At 39.5% G+C, this 19,142-nt stretch overlaps 1 protein-coding gene across 1 annotated transcript; it reads right to left on the reverse strand.

Moving 5' to 3' along the window:
• Positions 1-2,781: 2,781 nt before the first annotated feature.
• On the reverse strand, positions 2,782-7,713 carry LOC143461531 (beta-1,3-galactosyltransferase 5-like). The gene is made up of 5 exons (XM_076959264.1): positions 6,210-7,713; positions 5,253-6,064; positions 4,642-4,928; positions 4,200-4,422; positions 2,782-3,944 (listed from the first exon to the last, which is right to left on the reverse strand). Exons 2-5 carry the CDS (start codon positions 5,348-5,350, stop codon positions 3,377-3,379), a joined length of 1,176 nt encoding a protein of 391 aa, XP_076815379.1. The 5' UTR covers positions 5,351-6,064; positions 6,210-7,713; the 3' UTR covers positions 2,782-3,376.
• Between the last annotated feature and the right edge of the window lie 11,429 nt (positions 7,714-19,142).

A 19,142-nucleotide genomic window follows, 5' to 3' on the forward strand; every position in this document is an offset into this window, starting at 1 on the left:
CAAAATACAACAAAACTAGTTCAGATTGACGTCACATGCGCATTGGACCGGAAAATTTCTTACTTTTTTTAATATGACGCATTGAGTGCGAACACGTAATAATCAAAGTGTTGCCCGCTCAAAATTGTCTTTGTATTGGGAAGTGACCCCTTAATTAATTATATAGTATACTCCAATTTGTACCAAGATTCTACGCCAATTCCTTTTTTCAATTTAGGGGTTATTTACAGTAAAATCAAAAAAGGTAAAGAAGATAACTAAAAATTAATCAAACCTAATGCTAGTCTAAAAAGCCAAGTTTGTCGTTTACAGCCAGATCTATGATGGAATTGTAACATTGTGTGTGATTGTGCAAGTCCTTTATATTGCATGGCCGACTCATATGTTGACTGATAGTGCAACAGTTTTTCTGCAATAAAAATCACTTATTCTTTCAACAAATATGTCGAAGCAGTGCAGTTTATTCTTGTTAATAAGAATCAATATAATTTACCCACATCAATGCAATGACTTTTATCACATTTTATTATGTTGTATTATTCATAAACTCTTGCTAATTTCAAATTCAATAGAAAATTAACATGCACAATATGACACAGTAAACAAGATTACCAGTCTTGTACAGTTAACCACAATAGAAAATTTAAACGAGTAAAGATTTCTATCACATTTAGATAATCTCCTACTTGATTTCTTGACTTCAACTTTTTAGTACACACATACAAATGTAGCCTATACAGAGGCATACCACATTTTTTTGATTGAAAACTGGGACGCTTCAGAACAACGGGCCTTATCAGATAAATGTGGTTCATAATTTACTAGGAGTGTGAAACTATTTTGGATTCCCATCGTCAGGGTCAACCAAAGTAGTAAGACACCAAGATAAACTAAAATGATGCATTTTACTAGGAAACAAAACAATGTTCAAGCATTTGTAAATTTACATAATCGTCCAATCATACTTTTCTGTAGACAATGCTTTCTTCAAGAGGTCTTTATTTGATTTTAATTTCTCATAAAAATCACAGAAGGAAAATTCTGTTTAATTTTGCAGCTGATAAGGGCTTTCACATTTAAATGGTTTTTGCAGAAGGAAATGCAAACAAGTATCTGAACGAAATTAGTTCTTTCAATAACTGCAAAAAGATCACCTCCTCCTTCTAGCCTACTATTACTGAACTAGCGAATGCGCTAACAATCAACTCACTACTGGACCAATTACCTGCTACAATGACGTAACGATTATTTTCATATTTAACACAACGAAACAAGAACATGCATCAAACATTGCTCTTTAGCAAGTTGGCTAAACAGACCAATCACAGCATGCCAATATTCGACTATTCGTGTAGTGTTGGGCAATGCTGGCTGACTAAATGCCAAAGCGGGACTTTTGGTTGACTGACCGTGACAAAGCCTTAAAAAGCGGGACTGTCCCGGCTAAAACGGGACGTATGGTAAGCTTACCTACACACCAATTTAAACATTTGAAGGATTTTGAAATTTAGCTAGGACCATTAACCCTATTGGGTTGTCTCCTTCAGCATAGATATCTAACATATCCACTTATAAAGCTGCACAACAATAAACATGGAATAGAATCTTTTATTTTGGTCAAGCCGGATAGGTAGGATTTTTTGAAACTTAAGTCAAGTATTTAACCTTTGTCCTAGTGCATGGGTACAATTGTAACCTTTCCAATTTTAAATTAAGGCAGTCTTTTTTCTAGAAACCTGAGGGACCTGAGATTTCCTGACATCTCTACATCTTTTTGTTAGATTATGCAGAGTAAATTTCGGCAAAAAATCTTTACACGTTACCGAGATAGAGGATCGAGTTTTTTTTACACCCTTAAGAGGCGGCATGGGTACAATTGTACCCTTACACATTTTGTATCGAAATGACGCCGGAATACATAACACAAAGACAATTTTTTGAATGTTGAGTGAAACAGATTACAGAAATGATTTATTTGGTACAGAAATATGAAAGAAAACTTAATCAAGGTGGTTTTAGTCCGTTTCACAAGTAATGCACTTTGTTTTTGTTACTGAGTGTTCGTCGCAAACAGGCTGAACGCAAACCACGCAGCTTTTCCTGGTCTTTCGTCATTTTCGTTTCTGGTGTCTGCCACATAGCAGTTACCAACAATCGGTGTAGCTCCATTACTTCCATGGGATTTTTTGGAGTTAGTTGCTGGAGTTAGTTCGCCTTCTGACGGTGTCGCAGTGTGCCGTCCTAGAACCATTTCCACTGCAGCTCGAAGGAAACGGTTTCTCATCACCATCCGGTTGGCAGAGCGAGCTTCCCCTGAAGGCATACATAGCTGTTTCACAAGATCTTTCAGAAACTCTCTCCGTTGGTCCTTTTTCTAGAACTCTTGGTTGTGCTCCCTGTAGATGATAAACGACGCTAAGCCAGTGAAGTCGATCATAAAAACGCCAATGGCCAACGCAATGTCCGTCGTTTACACTTCACTCACCCAACATTTTGTCCATCGTGTCCAACCCACCTTTGGTTTTCACATAAGACTTGATTATCTAGGGTTTGCTTGATTGCATGGCCGTACAAAGTAGGAACAGAAGAAGTGAACTGGACTTTCGATTCATCGTAAGCTCACGTCATTTTCATCGTCGTCAACATAAAACGTTTATAAAAATCTTCGGAATTGTTTCTTTACTCGATTTTCGAACGAAAACCTCCCACCAGTAACATTTTTAACAAGCAGTTTTCTAAAAGACCCACCGCGAAAAATGTTCTTCAAATTTTTCTGTAGGCTATCTCATTATGTATTTGTTTTACTAATCGTGCCGTAATCAAAGTAATGAATCAAAGTCCCTTTTTCATTAAAATGTTGAAGTCTACTAAATGCGTAAACATGAAAAGCAGGGATTCCCTAACTTACTTCTTCACAAACAACTTTTGAATGTCAAAAATTTCCGCAAATTCCCAGCATTTTGAAAAAAGTCTGAGTTCGAACTGTAAAACAATTTTGTGGTGTCGTAAGCCGGAAACCAGTCGTCACATGCTAGGCATGATACATGGCCCTGTCAGTTGAAAACACGGTAAGAATTGTAGTAAGCGCACTAAAAAAATGTTTGCCACCATAAACTTTTGATGTAAACATGAATGGAAATAGGATAGCTTTTATGAAAAAAGGATTTAAGCCACTTGTTTCACAGTTTATGCCGCAATAAAAGGAAGACACTAGCAAAAATTTCAAAACCAAGCAAAATATAACATCATTAACTACACCATTACATGCATTTGTAATATCGAAACAGCTACGGAAGGCGCGTATTAAACGATTTTTTAGAAAAACCAACATGGAAGCTAGATTAAGCGTGAAGCATATTTTGTAAAAGGGCGAAATTCAGTCGCATTTGCATAAATACTTATCTTTAAACTTTGAAAAAATTGAATCCCATTCATGAGACATGAAACCTCGGACTCCGTCAGTTTTACTTTTACTAAAGCCAAAAAAGTGTTCGGCAGCCCGGGGTTCCGATGCAACAACCATTTGGTCTGGCATACCTAGTTTTTGACGCAGTACTCCAGTGATCCAAACATCGTCTGTACTTAATGGCGTCAAAGTACGGGAAAGTTCCCACAACTGACGTATAACTCTGACGCTAGTAGAGTACATCCCACCAGGGCAAAACTTCGGCCAATACGGCCATCTATATTGGTCAAAGGAGATATAGTTTTTGTTTTTTGGATTTCGAAAAGGAGATCCAGAATCCTTCCATAATTCGTACATGCAGACAATCGGGAAATCGGGCCAATCTTTTTCAGCGGCGGTGGCCTTGTAAAGATCAATAACCTCGTGCACTTTACCTATGTTCACCAGCATATCGTCATCGGCCGAAGAATAAAAATATTCATCAGGCAGATTTTCCGAAGCCCACTGCATACCGGCCAATGTTTTCTTTGCCACGTCCCTTCATATAAAAATTAAACTAATGATGAGAAAAGTTTGTCAACTTAGCAGAGTGCAAAGACTAACTCGTAATCTCCTTATAGATTTCCCCAAAATATTTGTGTTTGTTTACAATACTCCATTACATTATTGATGCGTTAATTGTGTCTGTATTCCGTTTATATGATGAATTATGTGTATGTTTAGTTGTTTACGTGTTAATTAACAATCCTGTGGCTCGATGCAGTTATAATAGCGATGGCTTTTAGTAACTTACATGTAACTGTCACTGGATGAAATTTGCAGAATATCATGATATCTTTTTTCTTCTTCTTCAACAAGAGCTTGTTCTACTCCCTCAGCACTTCCAATAACATATATCGTGTCAAACCTTGCAGTTTGTACAAACCTGTAGGACGCCCACGTGCGGCGAAGTAATTCCCGGTGCTTTGAATGAGATGCGGCCGATTTTACGAAAGTAACCATGTGCCATTTTATTTCTGAAAAAGGGCACAATAAAACTGTAGAATTCACTTTTATACATTTACTAGTGCTTTTAGTAAAACAACACTGGAATCATATATCGTGAGTATTATTTTATAACAGTATATATAGTATAGAACGCGGCTATATAGTATATAACGCTAATTCACGACGCACAATATGTTACAAAACATTCAAAGTATAGCAAGAACGGTACAAAAGCCATTTCTTTATACCTTTGGAACCAATGCATGGGTCATAGTTGCAAGAGTTGTTCATGTACAAAACCGGTTCATGCAAGTAGTCTACCTTCGATTGTTGTTTTGTGCAGTTTAAGTTATGACGAGCTGTAACTGGTTTAATAGAATCGGAATCCTCAGGCAAGGAAGAATTTATACTTTTTCTTTCCGCCGTTTTACTGTGTAATTTGAACGTTTCTTCAATGCTGCTGATTGGTGTAGATTCCTTTCTTTCTTTTGCTTCTTCTCTTTGTAAGCTACTAATTGATACTTCATTGACTTGCCTAAAGAGGCAATATTCTAAGCCCAGTTATATGTTTCAAAATCGTATGTATAAAACAAATAGTAGTGAAACGTCGGTAGTATAACGTTTATAAAGTGAAAGTGGTATAAAAACAACCAGTATTTGTATTATAAAATCAATTACACTATGACCAACTATATTTTGCTTCACAATCAACTACTATGCCTGTATTTAGCTATTGCACTTACAACTATATATCTGTATAATGAAAGCAAACATTTATTAAGAAAATGCAACGCAAGTATGTTAAGTCTCACGCATATTATCGGTTGCTTTTGATTTTATGCATTTCAGAGAACCTTACCTTCGTAATGAATTTGAAGCGCTTCGTAAAAGTAAAGTCAAAAAAGCAGTTGCCATACAAAGTAGAAACAGAAGAAGTAAACTGGACTTTCGATTCATTGCTTCAGGCTCATGTCATTTTCATCATCGTCGACAATTTACAAAAATTCTCAACCACGATAACACATGTTTACAGGGAAACTATACATAAAACGGCTTTAAACATCTTCGTAAAAGTTTCTTTGCTTGATTGTCGAACCCAAACAATTTACATGTAACATTTCTAGTAAATGACTGATCAATTTTCTTAATCACTAGATTACGTTACGAATTACCAGTCAGTGCTTGATAAGCATCAATGAGCTTGCGTAAATAATTATTAATTCACACCTATCTTATAAAGACATGACAGAACAAAAAAGTGATGGCGCAACAGCATTTTTAACTCATTAAAACATATTGAAGACTATTCATAACGGTTCCCCGACATACCAATCATTATACAGTACTTTTAGAAATCCATAATTTGATGCTTCTGTTTCAAGATTGCTTGTTTACAAAAATGATATCTTCTGTACCGGTATATTATCAAAATTTTCAAAATGTGCATTATGTTTTCAGTTGTTATTTGTCCCGAATGTGCCAGCGAATACAAACATATACTGTTAAATGTTTACGTTTCATAATTAGAACTTAAGCGTAACTAGCTGCCATAGGCTACATCCTGATTACAGTGAAACTAACAAATGCAAGAATACGTCAGTCGAATAGAGGCCTCGGCCTGAAGCCTGTATCCAAACAGAGTGGGCAGATTTAATTCTGAATCGGGTTAGCCTGCAAGGAAAATATGGAACCTTTAAAAAATCAAGATTATCAACTACGAATATACAGTAGCCCATACCGAAGCGTTCGTTAAACTAGCCAAACCACCTCACTTAATTTAAGTAGAGATAGCCTAACGCGATAGGCCTATACGTACATTATGGGTGTGAAAGCATAAATAGTTCTTTGTGATTGCATATGTACTTAAATTTTGCTGTAATTTGCCGTTTTATCGCCCAAGCATAATATAAAACTTTGTTGAAGATCCAGCAGCGAATAGACCCTTTTGGAGTTACTGTGGCCAGCTTGTTTTGGGGGGCAAGACTTTCTATAATCAATAGTTAAAAATAGAAATTTTCGATCCACTTTGATTCTTTTTTAAATTGCAAGCGCTTTGGGCATCGGCCTGTAAAGATTTTGTTCAGGTTGATAGCATATGAAATTTTTACACACCAAAAAAACAATATTGAATATTGAAACAGGTTGCCTAGTTTTTTTATTTGAAGTGCTTTAAATCCTCGATCTAAAATATCTTCCTACGCAGACAGTAACCCGTAGTTTGTTTGAAAACGTATAAATAGTATCAGGATTTAAAATGCCCAACTAAGCTACAACCTTTCCAATTATAACACTCACGAACCGCCACTGTTAAACACAACTGGTGATATCATTTTATCTGTACGCTAATGCAGACCTGATCAACCAGTGCGACCGCACTCACACTATATCGATTCTCTATTCCATACATACGTGCGCAGTACACAATACGAGTTGTTTGCCTAAGGCAGAAAGAGAATTACTTGAAGTAAACAAGCTGAACGCTTTAGTAGTGTCGTTTTTATTCACACAAAAAACCTTGCCCAAACATTACTTCTTCCATTTTTAGCATTTTTTCCTCACAAAACGTTTAACTACGCCTATCTCACTACTCAAAGTTCACTAACTTATTTACACAACATTTTCGCTTCTCTTTTCATGTTTAATGACTTTTACAATTGCCTCGTCCGGTGGCTTCACACGATATAGTGTAAAGCATCAATCGTTAACAGTTTACGCTTCTCTAAAGCACTGATCTCAATCCATACTGTTCCCTAGCTGTTCCTTTTGCTTCAAACCAGACCAAATTCTGCACGCACTACAACAAGTACAAATGCGTGTCGTTGACTGCTTACCTAATGTGCCCTAAAGGCCTGCCCTGTCTATGTGGTTAGTTTAACTTACATCACTAAATTATCGTTGCCGACAGAAGGGGAAAAGTTTGACGATAGAGAAAGTCTACACAGCAAACTTATGAGAACAGTCGTAAATCAGCCGAACCAAAAATAAATCGTAATCAACTGCCAACATGACAAATTTTGGAACTTAGTACTACCAGCGGCTAGGTTAAACAGCGAAATCAAAGCCAACCACCTTCACGGAAGGGTTATGTACAAGCGGAAATCTATATTACTGCCTCGCCCCATGGCAATTTTCGAAACCTATCTACTGCCGAACAGGCTAATCGAAAGAAAATTCCAAGTCGACTGCTTCCCCGGCGGAATTTAAGACCACGTGGAAATCGGAATTTACTGCCTTCACCGCAGGGTTCCAAAACTCACTATTGCCGACTAGGCTACTGCAAAAAAGAAACCGGATCCGATTTCCTCCACGACAGGATTTATAACTAAGTTGAAAACGGGATTTTCTGCCTCCTTGTCTACAGTATTACCGGCTAGGCTAATCCAGAAAATAAGTCGGAGTGAAGCCTCAGGCTCCGTAAGGTTAAGGACCGAAATGGAAACCGCAATCTGCTGCCTATGGCCTACACGGCAGTACAAACTCATGAGCAACGATCGTAACAACGTAAACTGCCAGAGAGGCAACAGAAAGATACCGTGCTGAAAATTGTAACAATGAGGCAACACAAACCAATGAGTAACTATGTAAAAACCACCCTTGGTTAGCGTGGGTTGTCTATGTTACTGGTTCGGTTTTACAGGCTTACGCTATGGAAAGAAAAACTATAACTCGCCCTACAATGTGCGTTGGCCCTTGCTTAATTTCAATACAACTTTTGAGATGGTAACGATTTATTAAAAAATTTAGGTGCAAGGCCAACGCAAAAATGAAATTGAACAAACCGTGGCTGCTCAATAAACGGTAACGTGTCAACTGACGTGAGATTAGCGACAAAAAACGATACTAAGCAATTAAATACGTCACGATTAACCGAAACGCGTTGCACACCTTTAAAAGTGATTTGGCCACAGTTTAAACGATAGGTGAAGTACCAGTTTAATTACAGGTAGATCTAATGCTACACTACGTATCTCATGTAACTAACTTTATCGGCACACAAATAACTAATTAAATGGATAAATAATTAATCCCGTGACAGATACTGCGTAACAAAATCTTAGTTCCGAATAAGCCACCAGGATGAGTAATTTCGAACATTTTTATGAAACAAAATGACACATGGTGTTCCCTGTCAAATCAGCAGCATTTCATTCAAAGCACAGAGAATTAATACGCCACACTTGGACGTCTATCAGATACGCAAATTGGAGACAAATGTGATAACATACTTGTTGTTGGAAAATCTAGAAGAAGAATTCAAGACTCCGTGGACGAAGATTACAAACAATGCCGTAATATCTAATAGATTGCTGCTTATAGCGATAAATACCAGTATATCACTTGCATTTTGTTAAATTAGCATTATGTTAAAATCGATTTTGAAAATGTTAATTGAGTAAAATTTACTGTGCAATATAGCGGTCCAGTTTCGGACAAAAAAGAACACTTGATTTTGTAGGGAAGTTGTTCAAAGTCAGAAAACACTAGCTGGCAATACCGTAGGCTGCGGAAAAACTTTCCGCGGAAAGTTATCGCGATAATTACTTTTATCTCTCCGCGGTTGACGATATTTTGATTAATACCGGAAATGTTCAAAACGTCATCGATAAAAATAAGAGATTAATGACCAAAATAAAATCTACAGAGTTTCCGATACTTTGTATGTGTCAGCTTGGAATCGGTGTCCCTTTTAGTAACCCAATGCATAAAAGCTATGTCTCCGTTAAACAATATGAACGATCGTATTGGCCGGTGTTCCGCCCTGATGGGATGTATTCAATGAGTATAAAAATTGTACCTCAGCTTTTGGAAGTTTCAAAAACGACGTCATTACAAAATACGGAAGATGTTTGGATTACATAAGTGTAACCAAGATTTTCTTTGGCCAGGAAATCTCCCGCTTTTACGGCTAGTCGATTTGGTTTCTGTTTCTGCTTTTCTAACTTTTATGAGCATTCCTTTAATAAAAACAAACGTCATTCTGGTATTAAAACCAAATGTAGACCGAATCAACCCTAGCCAAGTACTTTCCAGCCGAGCACAATACAAAAAGCACAGATTCCATCGTTGTCACGCAATGAGAAAATAAGCGTGGGACGCTAATTGCCAATTAGGCCCTAGGGGTAGCGATATAATTGGGTAATAAAAATGCAGTCTATCTAGATTCTAGAACATGTAACAACTCGCACCGTAAATAAGTGACTTACAAATTTGGTGACGCAATATTAAAATGTGGTTCTGAAGCGGGTGCATGAAAATAATCCCGTGACATATCTCCCCCCATTCCAGTTCTTTTCCGTCCCTGGAAAAGTTATTCAACGTCTGGATAAAACTGTGTCTGCTTACGGACTCGGCGCGGCGGCAGCTTTCGTTCTGTCAGGATTGAAGTGATTTGTTCTTGCGGATGGCTTGTCGTGGTCTCGTTGGGAATGGGGTCGTTATCTTCGAGGGCAGCTTGGTTTATCTCTATTGTCTCTTTATTGCCTTTCTCTATGATCCAAAGTTGTCCTTCTGTCGAATCTTCAGTGCTTGGTTACTGGATGATTGTTCAGTTGCGCTTGTATCGAATGAGGTCGACTCGGATTCTCCGGCGACAACATCCGTTAAATTTAGCGGTATGAATACCAAACCTTCAAAAGGAGAACACTAGTTAATGCTATTGTCCAAAACATTATCGTATGGAAGTTGATTATCGCGCTTATCATCACTATGAGCCCTTAATTTCATTTTGTTATAGTGAACCGTTTGTTCTTTGCCGGTTTTGTCTTTTATTTCATATGTGGGATGTCGCGCTTTCACAACCGTGAAGGGGCCCTTGTAAGGAAGACAAAAATTCCGATACTTTCCTTGTGGGACCACTGGATCTTTCAATCATACTTCTTTTTCCACTTCAATTGGGGGTCCCCTTTGTCGTTGGTTGCAAAAGTCAGCGATCTTGGTTCGTTGTTTTCGTAGTGTTTCCCGAACCGTCTTTTCTGCGGTCTTCAACCATTTTTGTAAGTCGTGAATAACCGACGTTTTCATCACTCCACCGGCCGGTGCACCGAATAAATCTGCAGGTAAACGAAGTTTACGACCAGTTAGTAAAAAATGCGGCTGTACACCTGTACTTTCATGAACACTAGCGTTATAGGCGGCCAGGACGGCTGACAAAGCTTAATTCCAACTATATTGAACTTTTTGTAGGTAGTTTCGTAACATGGTGATGATCATTTTGTTGTTTCTTTCAGCTCCCCCTTGTGGGTGATACCTTGTGGTCCTTTTTTTGAACAACCCATCAGTCTAACAGTTCTTTGAAGACCTTACTTTCGAAATTCCCTCCCCGGTCGCTGTGGATACCGTCTGGTACACCATTAACTGTGAACCATCGGTGGAACATGACGTCAGTTGTGATTTTTGCGGTTTGATTACGCAAGGGCCAGGCCCTTACATACATACTGTAAAGAAATCGCACGCTACCAATATGCATGGAAAACCTGACGATGTCATAGGTAGGATTTCCACCACGTCTATTTCTACTCTTTGCATCGCCTTTTCCTCCATAGACGGAACTAAATTCGCCCTTGGTTCGGTTGGTGGTCTCTTACTTCTTTAAAATAATTCGCAGCTACGACAATATTTTTCAGCGTCCTGTCTTAACCGGGCAAAAAAAATTGTCTTTTACTTTGTTGCAAGTTGTCGTCAACCCTAAATGGACCCCGCCATGTGCGCAATCGTGTAGCGACTGCGAAACAGACGAACGCATAGATTCTGGAGTTGTAAGTTGGTAACCGTGTGTTCCCGGTAAACTCCGATTGCTACTCACCCAATATACTGGGCCGTCGAAAGTGAGTAAGCTTCCAAATTTGGCCCATAGATGCTTAGTCATTCGTGGCAAGTTTTTAACGTGTTTTTACAAAGGTCTTTTCCCCACCTGTAGCAATCCCAAAGCGGGAGCAATCTCTGCGTCCGATTCCTTAAGTTTCAGCACTTCCTCTGGAAAAAACCCGATGTTGCTTCAAACTTCTATGTTGTTGACTGTTTGCTTGGAATCTTCGAGGCTGGTGGCAACTCGTTGATCATACCATTTGTACGGTAGGTCCACCTGTGTACCTTCGTTAGGACGTCGACTCAAAACGTCAGCATTTTTGAGCTTTTGTCTTGGTCGATGAAGTAACTCAAAATTGTACTCGAGTACAATGTGTACATACAACTCTTTCGACTACCATAACCAACGCAACTACGCATGGTCCGTCTTCAATAAAAACGTTTGACCTAGTAGGTGACACCTATTTAATTTTGTGGCCCTGACGACCGCCAGAAGCTATTTTCGAGTCTTGGAGTATTTTTTTTCGGCTTTCCTTAGAGATCGGCTACAATACGCGATCACACATTCTCTATTATCTGTGACCTGTGACAGAACAGCGCCAATAGCGTTTTCAGATGCATCGGTGTCAAAAATAAACGGCTTGTTGTAGTCTGGGTATATGACAGCACTGGCGCGGTAGCACAGAACGCTTCAAAGTAGTAAAGGCGTCTTGATGTTCTTCAGTGCACTGAAATTTTTTGGTCTTCTCAGTGAGTGTGTGCAACGTTGAGGCAATTTTGGCCGAATTTAGAATGAACTTCCTGTAATATGGCGTTACACCCACAAACTGTCGAACATGTTACGAGGTATAGGCCAATTCGCGACTGCCTCTACTTTCTCCGCGTCACACATCACGACTTCTTTAGAAATTGTGTGCCCTTAGAATTTTACTGATTCTTGAAAAAGAGAGCATTTGGACGGTTTCAATGTTAAACCGGCTTCTTCCAGTCGACTTAAAACATCGCTTAAACGAGACATGTGTTCTCCAATTGTGCGACCATACACTATCACATCGTCTAAATATGCTAAAGCGCCGGGCCACTCGAATCTATTTAGAACGATGTGCATCAATCGTTGAAATGTGGCTGCAGAATTGCTAATACCCATTGGCATAATATTCCATTCATAGGGATCACGTCAATTAACCGTGAACAAATTAACCGGCTACAATTGGTCTTGATCAACTGACCGGCAACAAATTGGCCGGCGACACAAATCAACCGCTATGCATTTTAACCGTACAATTATATGAAATAAGTAGTCCAAATTAGCATTGTTGTTTATTCAAATTATATGATTTAAGTGATAATGATTTATATCATTTGTGAACCGTGACCTGCTTGCTAACCATGTGCTTCCAGTTTTATGTAGTGTCATATGTGTTTTGCAGCGAAGTTGTTTTAATGTATTACTCGTATTTCCGGAAGTCTTTTTGTTTATTTAAATAAATGTTTCAATTTGTATTGAAATAAAAATAAATTTTGTTAAAAAAAGGAAATAATTACAAACAGATATTTACTTTGCATATAATATACTACCATCAACTTAAACACAATAATTCAGCACTTGCACGGTCAATTTACCTCCCGGTCAGTTCGTTCTAGGTCAATTTACGTCACGGTCAGTTGTCCCCGGTTAGTTTGTTCGCGGTCAATTTCACACGGTTAATTGTCGTAGAACCCCATTCATACAACTTCATGTGGGTGGTAAAACCATTAACCTCGCGGGACTTGTGGTTCATTGGTATTTGCCAATACCCCGAACCCAGATCCAGAGTAAAAAAAATAAATGTTACTTGACAATTCGATTAGGCTTTTGTCAATCCGTGGGATTGGGAAACTGTTCTTTTTCATCAGGTCATTTACCCGCCTGTAGTCAACACAACACCCTACCTCGCCCGATTTTTTGGTACAAGAACAATGGCGCTGGACCAAGGGGATTTGGATGTGCGAATTAAGCCTTGCCTCTCCATTTCGTAGAGGATTTCTTCTACTTTACGCTTGTCTCGAGGGGGTATTGGGCGATGCGGCTGTCTCACAGGGTCTGTAGTCCGGTAGTCGGTTCTCCCTAAATGGAATTGACTAGTCGAAAAACACTTTCAATGCTTCGTTAATAAATTGAGTACTTCGCGACGTTCACTCTTAGACAGCTTCGCCCCCAAATCTACGCCTTCTTCAATAGTTTGCAAGTGATCACGCTGGGGTTTCAAACTATGTTCTTCTACCGACGCTACAGAGCATCTTTGCTCGGAGTTCACAATGCATCGGTTATTATTGCAGTCACACCTGGAATTTAATCTCGAAACTAACGCGCACGTGCCGGGCTGGCAAACATCATCTCCGTCAAACATAGAGACTGGATACAGGGTAGCGACTCTGGTTCCGTTGACTTGTAGTGGCTTGGGAGCCACATCTGATACCAATATATCATTCGTGGGAAAGTATTCGCCAGTTGTTTATTGAAATGTTGTTTGTTGATGAAACTGCAATTGTCGCTTAATATTTGGAAACTTTCCCTAAACAACTTTATGTGAAAGCGCCGTTTAGTACGTTACCAGGTGATTTCATACCATCCGAGTTTAAAACTGTGTATAATCTCCTTTGCCAACGCTTAGTTTATCGTTTGCGATTTCTGACCTATTTGTGTATATTTTGTTGAATACTTCCGCTCACATCGCTCCGCTTTATAAACTCGTGCTAATATGCGAGTAAGCGCAGACAGAGAGATATCGAATCGTACAAACGTATTACGTTAATCGGAACCTGTACAGTTCCTACAATAAAGGATTGTTTCTGATAAACTGTATCTGTTAATCGTAATAGCTTTCGGCTAGTAACAGTAGTAACACGTTAAGGTTAGAGATTTCTAACCGCACGCAACCACGGAGTCAGATCATTAATTCGGCAGGTAAACTAAGACCTAAAGGTTAAGATAAGCAGTAACCTCCGCATTTTGATGACCACCGACGTTGACCCGACGTGTTTCAATGAAGCTGACACTGTTAACTTTATTCTTGTAAACAAGTTGATTTAACAACAACTACAGCAATGGCTCCAGCTCAAAGTAGTTCAGTTTCTGACGGAGATGACGAAGACGACGATGATGACGACGCTACAACCTCTTCTGCCACATTCAGGACTTCTTGGACTGGTTGGAAAATCCTTCCACCGAGACGTTTCTCTGATTACAAACACAACATGTTCATTTGTTTGCTGCTTACATGTTTCGCTTACATTTCCGAAGTTCTCACTACTTTCAACGAAGACAACAAGTTCCTACATTGTCAACTCACGAAGCTGATTGGCACACTCTACAAAGCAGTTGGGAAGATTTTCCCTACTGAGATACTGTCTTCTACTCTTGGACAACAAGCCTTGGGTTCCAACCTTGGAGATTTTATGTCCAGAGCAACATGTCACTCTATCAACGGTACCGTCTTACCGTCACTTGCGTACCGCAACGCGTTCAGTCAACGCCCTCTCATCCGATATCGCGATCAAAACGGCCACAGTCAATACGGCCAACTCATCTCAGACAACATTGTCTTACCGGGAGTTCATCTGCTGGAATCGTATCGACCAGCTAGAAGTTTTGTCTTCCGAGTTCATGGGGACACTGTCCTTTATCACAACTACACCTTATCGCACGAACATGTGCAAGTGCACCAACTCAACTTACCTTTGTCGACTATACACCTCAGCTACAACGCTCCCGACTACGAGAAGATTCTCAACGAGCTGCCTGACTCCGACTCGTTCACTGAATTTCAATCGCTGCTCAGCTCTATGTCTGAAGCCAACCTGCTTAAGGAGAAAATGCAAAATGTCATAACAAGTCTTACTACTACTGATGAAACTATGATCAACGGCTCCTACGTCGCAGACACGTTCGCGCACGCCGCGAAACAAACGTTGCTGCTTGCATTGTCACAGATTACGAATCCTTTTCTCTCAGCCCTTATCTTCATCCTGCAGCTACTTGCCATGATGTGGGCCTTCTGCCATACCATCGGGTTTATCCGATCATCTCCGCAGCATTTGCGGTATGCCAGATCCCTTGTATCCCGTATTCGCGCTGGACGCAACCAACGAGATGCACGTCCACAACAAACTCATCCGTCGCCCTTGCTTCGACGTTCTCGTGACCAACCGTCTTCTTCTGGATCTTCTGATGACGCGCCGCCCGCTGCGTCGTCCCGTGATGAATTCGCGGACACACAAACTTTGAGTTTCTTTAATTGTATAAACGCGTTTTCGGTGCCGCTAATGTCGTATGCATGTAACGTTTTACCATTTCCCTTTGTAGTTGTCGGCCGACATTTTTAGTATATCTCTCGTTTAGTACATGCGTAATAATACTTATAACTAATAACCTTCTCTTTGCTGCGTCGTTTTGTCTTGTGCTCGTATCGTTACCGATTTTCCGTCGTATTGCATGCTCATTGTTGTAATCAGAATATTACATTTTAATTGTCAATTTTTTTGCCTTCCGTAGCGGGGGAGGAATGTAGTGGCTTGGGAGCCACATCCGATACCAATATATCATTCGTGGGAAAGTATTCGCCAGTTGTTTATTGAAATGTTGTTTGTTGATGAAACTGCAATTGTCGATTAATATTTGGAAACTTTCCCTAAACAACTTTATGTGAAAGCGCCGTTTAGTACGTTACCAGGTGATTTCATAGCATCCGAGTTTAAAACTGTGTATAATCTCCTTTGCCAACGCTTAGTTTATCGTTTGCGATTTCTGACCTATTTGTGTATATTTTGTTGAATACTTCCGCTCACATCGCTCCGCTTTATAAACTCGTGCTAATATGCGAGTAAGCGCAGACAGAGAGATATCGAATCGTACGAACGTATTACGTTAATCGGAACCTGTACAGTTCCTACAATAAAGGATTGTTTCTGATAAACTGTATCTGTTAATCGTAATAGCTTTCGGCTAGTAACAGTAGTAACACGTTAAGGTTAGAGATTTCTAACCGCACGCAACCACGGAGTCAGATCATTAATTCGGCAGGTAAACTAAGACCTAAAGGTTAAGATAAGCAGTAACCTCCGCAGACTAATCTGACTTCGTCATCGTTAAAATTAGCCAATCGATTTGGGACCTTTCCGTTACGAACTTGTGTGAAATAGTTACATGCCATTACACCATTCCACCATTACACCATATTCATCATTCCAACGGAGATTACCTTCAACTAATGCCAGATACTCGACGTCTGGCATCTTAAGCATCGGACTCTTACAAAATAAGCCGTAAGTACACACCTCGGTGGAAGCGGGGACGATCAGGTTTTCGACATGAGTGATACGCTGGCTACCGTGTCTACCAGAGCACAAAGGGGCATAGAACACAACATTATATTAACATACTTGCATAACCTTTCCGGTGTTGTTGCAGTGACTGGAGTGATCGGACGCGATCGCTTCCAACTTAAATTTGATCTGTTTACATCAAACGAATTAGTCTGAGGGCCGTAATTCTTAACTAGGCTTTGACGGTTTAAGCAATCACGCCGAAACGAATCGTGTTTAGAAAATGTGTACTTGAACGTGGGTTGTTTCAGACCCCGTGTGCTTTATCAGAAGAGAACTTACGGTTTCGGTACCGTTGATTACTACCTGCGCACGTGGTCTCCAATGGAGGCAATCCACGTCTCGTTGTAAAGTGTTCATTTGTGTTTTTACTGAAGACATAGTTTCGTCAATACTGGAAATCCGGCCTTGAATACTGTCATTAAACGATTTGATTTCGCCACTTATCTTTGCAAGCTCATTTTTCATCAAAGCAGTCGCTTCATCCTAGCGGCTTTCGTTTCTGTGCGAAAGTCGAGTGACAGTGAACACGTCTGAACACGGTGTCTTTTCAGAGACGTCCAGGGCAATGGCTCGGGCCCTGGTAGAGAAGTCTCTGCCGATCTCTAGGTCTGCGGCTAAGGTTTCCGATATTTTGCGGTTTCTCAAACCCCGGATCAACGCCAGGTAGAGTATCTCGTTTTTCACAGGTGATTGAACGGCACCAACATACGCCATGTCGCCCTGCTTCCGTAAAGCGTAGACAAATGGTCGTGTAAATTCGTCCTGTTCTTGTACCCTATTCAAAATGCTATTTTTAATCTGCTGATTTCGGCCTTTGATTGTCCTGCTCCTGAAGCCCTTTTCACCAGCTCGTCGAACTCTAAGTCGTAGATGGAGGCATCTTTTCCTTGAATTTCCCAGACAAAATCCTTATGGAATCTTTCAATGAGAAAGTGCTTCTTAAAATCTTGATTTGTCTTAACCCTGGCGCAGTAAAAGTTAAAAACTTTGAGAAATTCCTGAAAGTCTTCATTGGAATTATATCTCGGTTGAGGCAACGTCACATTAAAAGCTATGCTGTTAAGCAATATCTCGAAACCTTTTTGACTGCGGGATCCAGGCGCGCTTGCCAATTGTAACCAAGATTTTTCTTAGCCAAGAAACTTCCCGCTTTTACGGCTAGTTAGTTAGCCCCTAATGCTTTTCTAGCTTTTATTAGCATTTTTTCAATAAAAACAACCTCTCTCCCTCCATTAAACGAAAACGTAGAATGCCTCCACTCTTGGTCACCAGACCATCGTACCCTCCACCATCATAAATCAACGAGAAAAAAGATTTGCGGGTAGCGTGACATGCTTGGGGAATAGTTGTTAGGAACAAAGAAAAACGTATTCGATATATCTACATCTACAATTTGCTAAAAACGATAAAAAGGGTCACAAGTGACACAAGTGTCACAACGATAAAATATTACTACACAATAACAAACTACATCGCAAACTAATGCCTCAAAATTCGATTATATAACATTAAAATACAGTGCGTCTTAACAAGTGCGTAAAAATATTCCCGTAACAGAAGTACTGCGTCAAAATCTGAAAAAGCCAAAGAAATGATCGTTGCAGCAAAAAGAAGATCGAGGAAGGGATTTTAATGCGTCATTAATGGGGTAAGATATTTTCGACATTTAATAATAAACACGAATGTTACTGTAACTAAACGGTTAACATTCTTAACAAATTTAAACGATTGAAACCTCATATATTCAAGCGTTGAATGCTCTTTGTTTAACTTGAAATTGTGCAAGTGGGTTACAATTAATCATAACTCTCTAATGCTGCCCTTATGAAGTTGATTCGTATGAGTCAGAAAAACGTTGGCTTCAAGAATAGTTTTTGCCAGAAAAGAATATCTTACATGTTGACTATACGATAACGATAACGATACAAGTAATCCGGTTCGATTAAACTGAAAAGGTTTAAGGTGACATAAAAGTTCTACAAAACAAAGAGGAATGTTTACTCTTTCAGTTAATTGGCTCATTTATGTTGTATTGTATAAATAGTATGCACTTCAACAAATGGTAATTTATCATTAGTTTAACTTCTTATGTAGATAACACATGCCCACAACGTTTATTCAAACACAGTGGAAACTCGTTATTTCAAAAATAAAAAAACGTTTACATTACTTTAGGGTTTAGGGTTTAGGGTTTTTAAACTTCAGTACAGTGTGTGTATTACCCCGGGGTTTGCAACGGCCTTACAGTCCAGATCAGTGATTTTCGATCGCGTGTGGGCGGACCGGAAGTGGTCTTTGCAAGTCTGCAAAAACGCAGTGTCTATATTTTCCTATATTTTGTTGGATTAAAACGTAGAAGAAAATGAATTCAAAAAGTATGTTTTGAAATCAAATTGATATAAGCATTTAGGCTTACATACGTGTTTTATGAGTGACTGTGATCGTCCTGGCATAGTGCTGGCTTGTGACAACTTTGTCGTCTCATAGTTTCAAAGTCCCTATAAACGTTAATTATTTATGAAATCGCATTGCACAAAACGAAACAATCCCGTGGTCACAGCCCACAGGTCTGTTGAAA

Source organism: Clavelina lepadiformis, chromosome 6 (assembly GCF_947623445.1).
Source record: "Clavelina lepadiformis chromosome 6, kaClaLepa1.1, whole genome shotgun sequence".
In the NCBI taxonomy this organism is placed as follows: Eukaryota; Metazoa; Chordata; class Ascidiacea; order Aplousobranchia; family Clavelinidae; genus Clavelina; species Clavelina lepadiformis.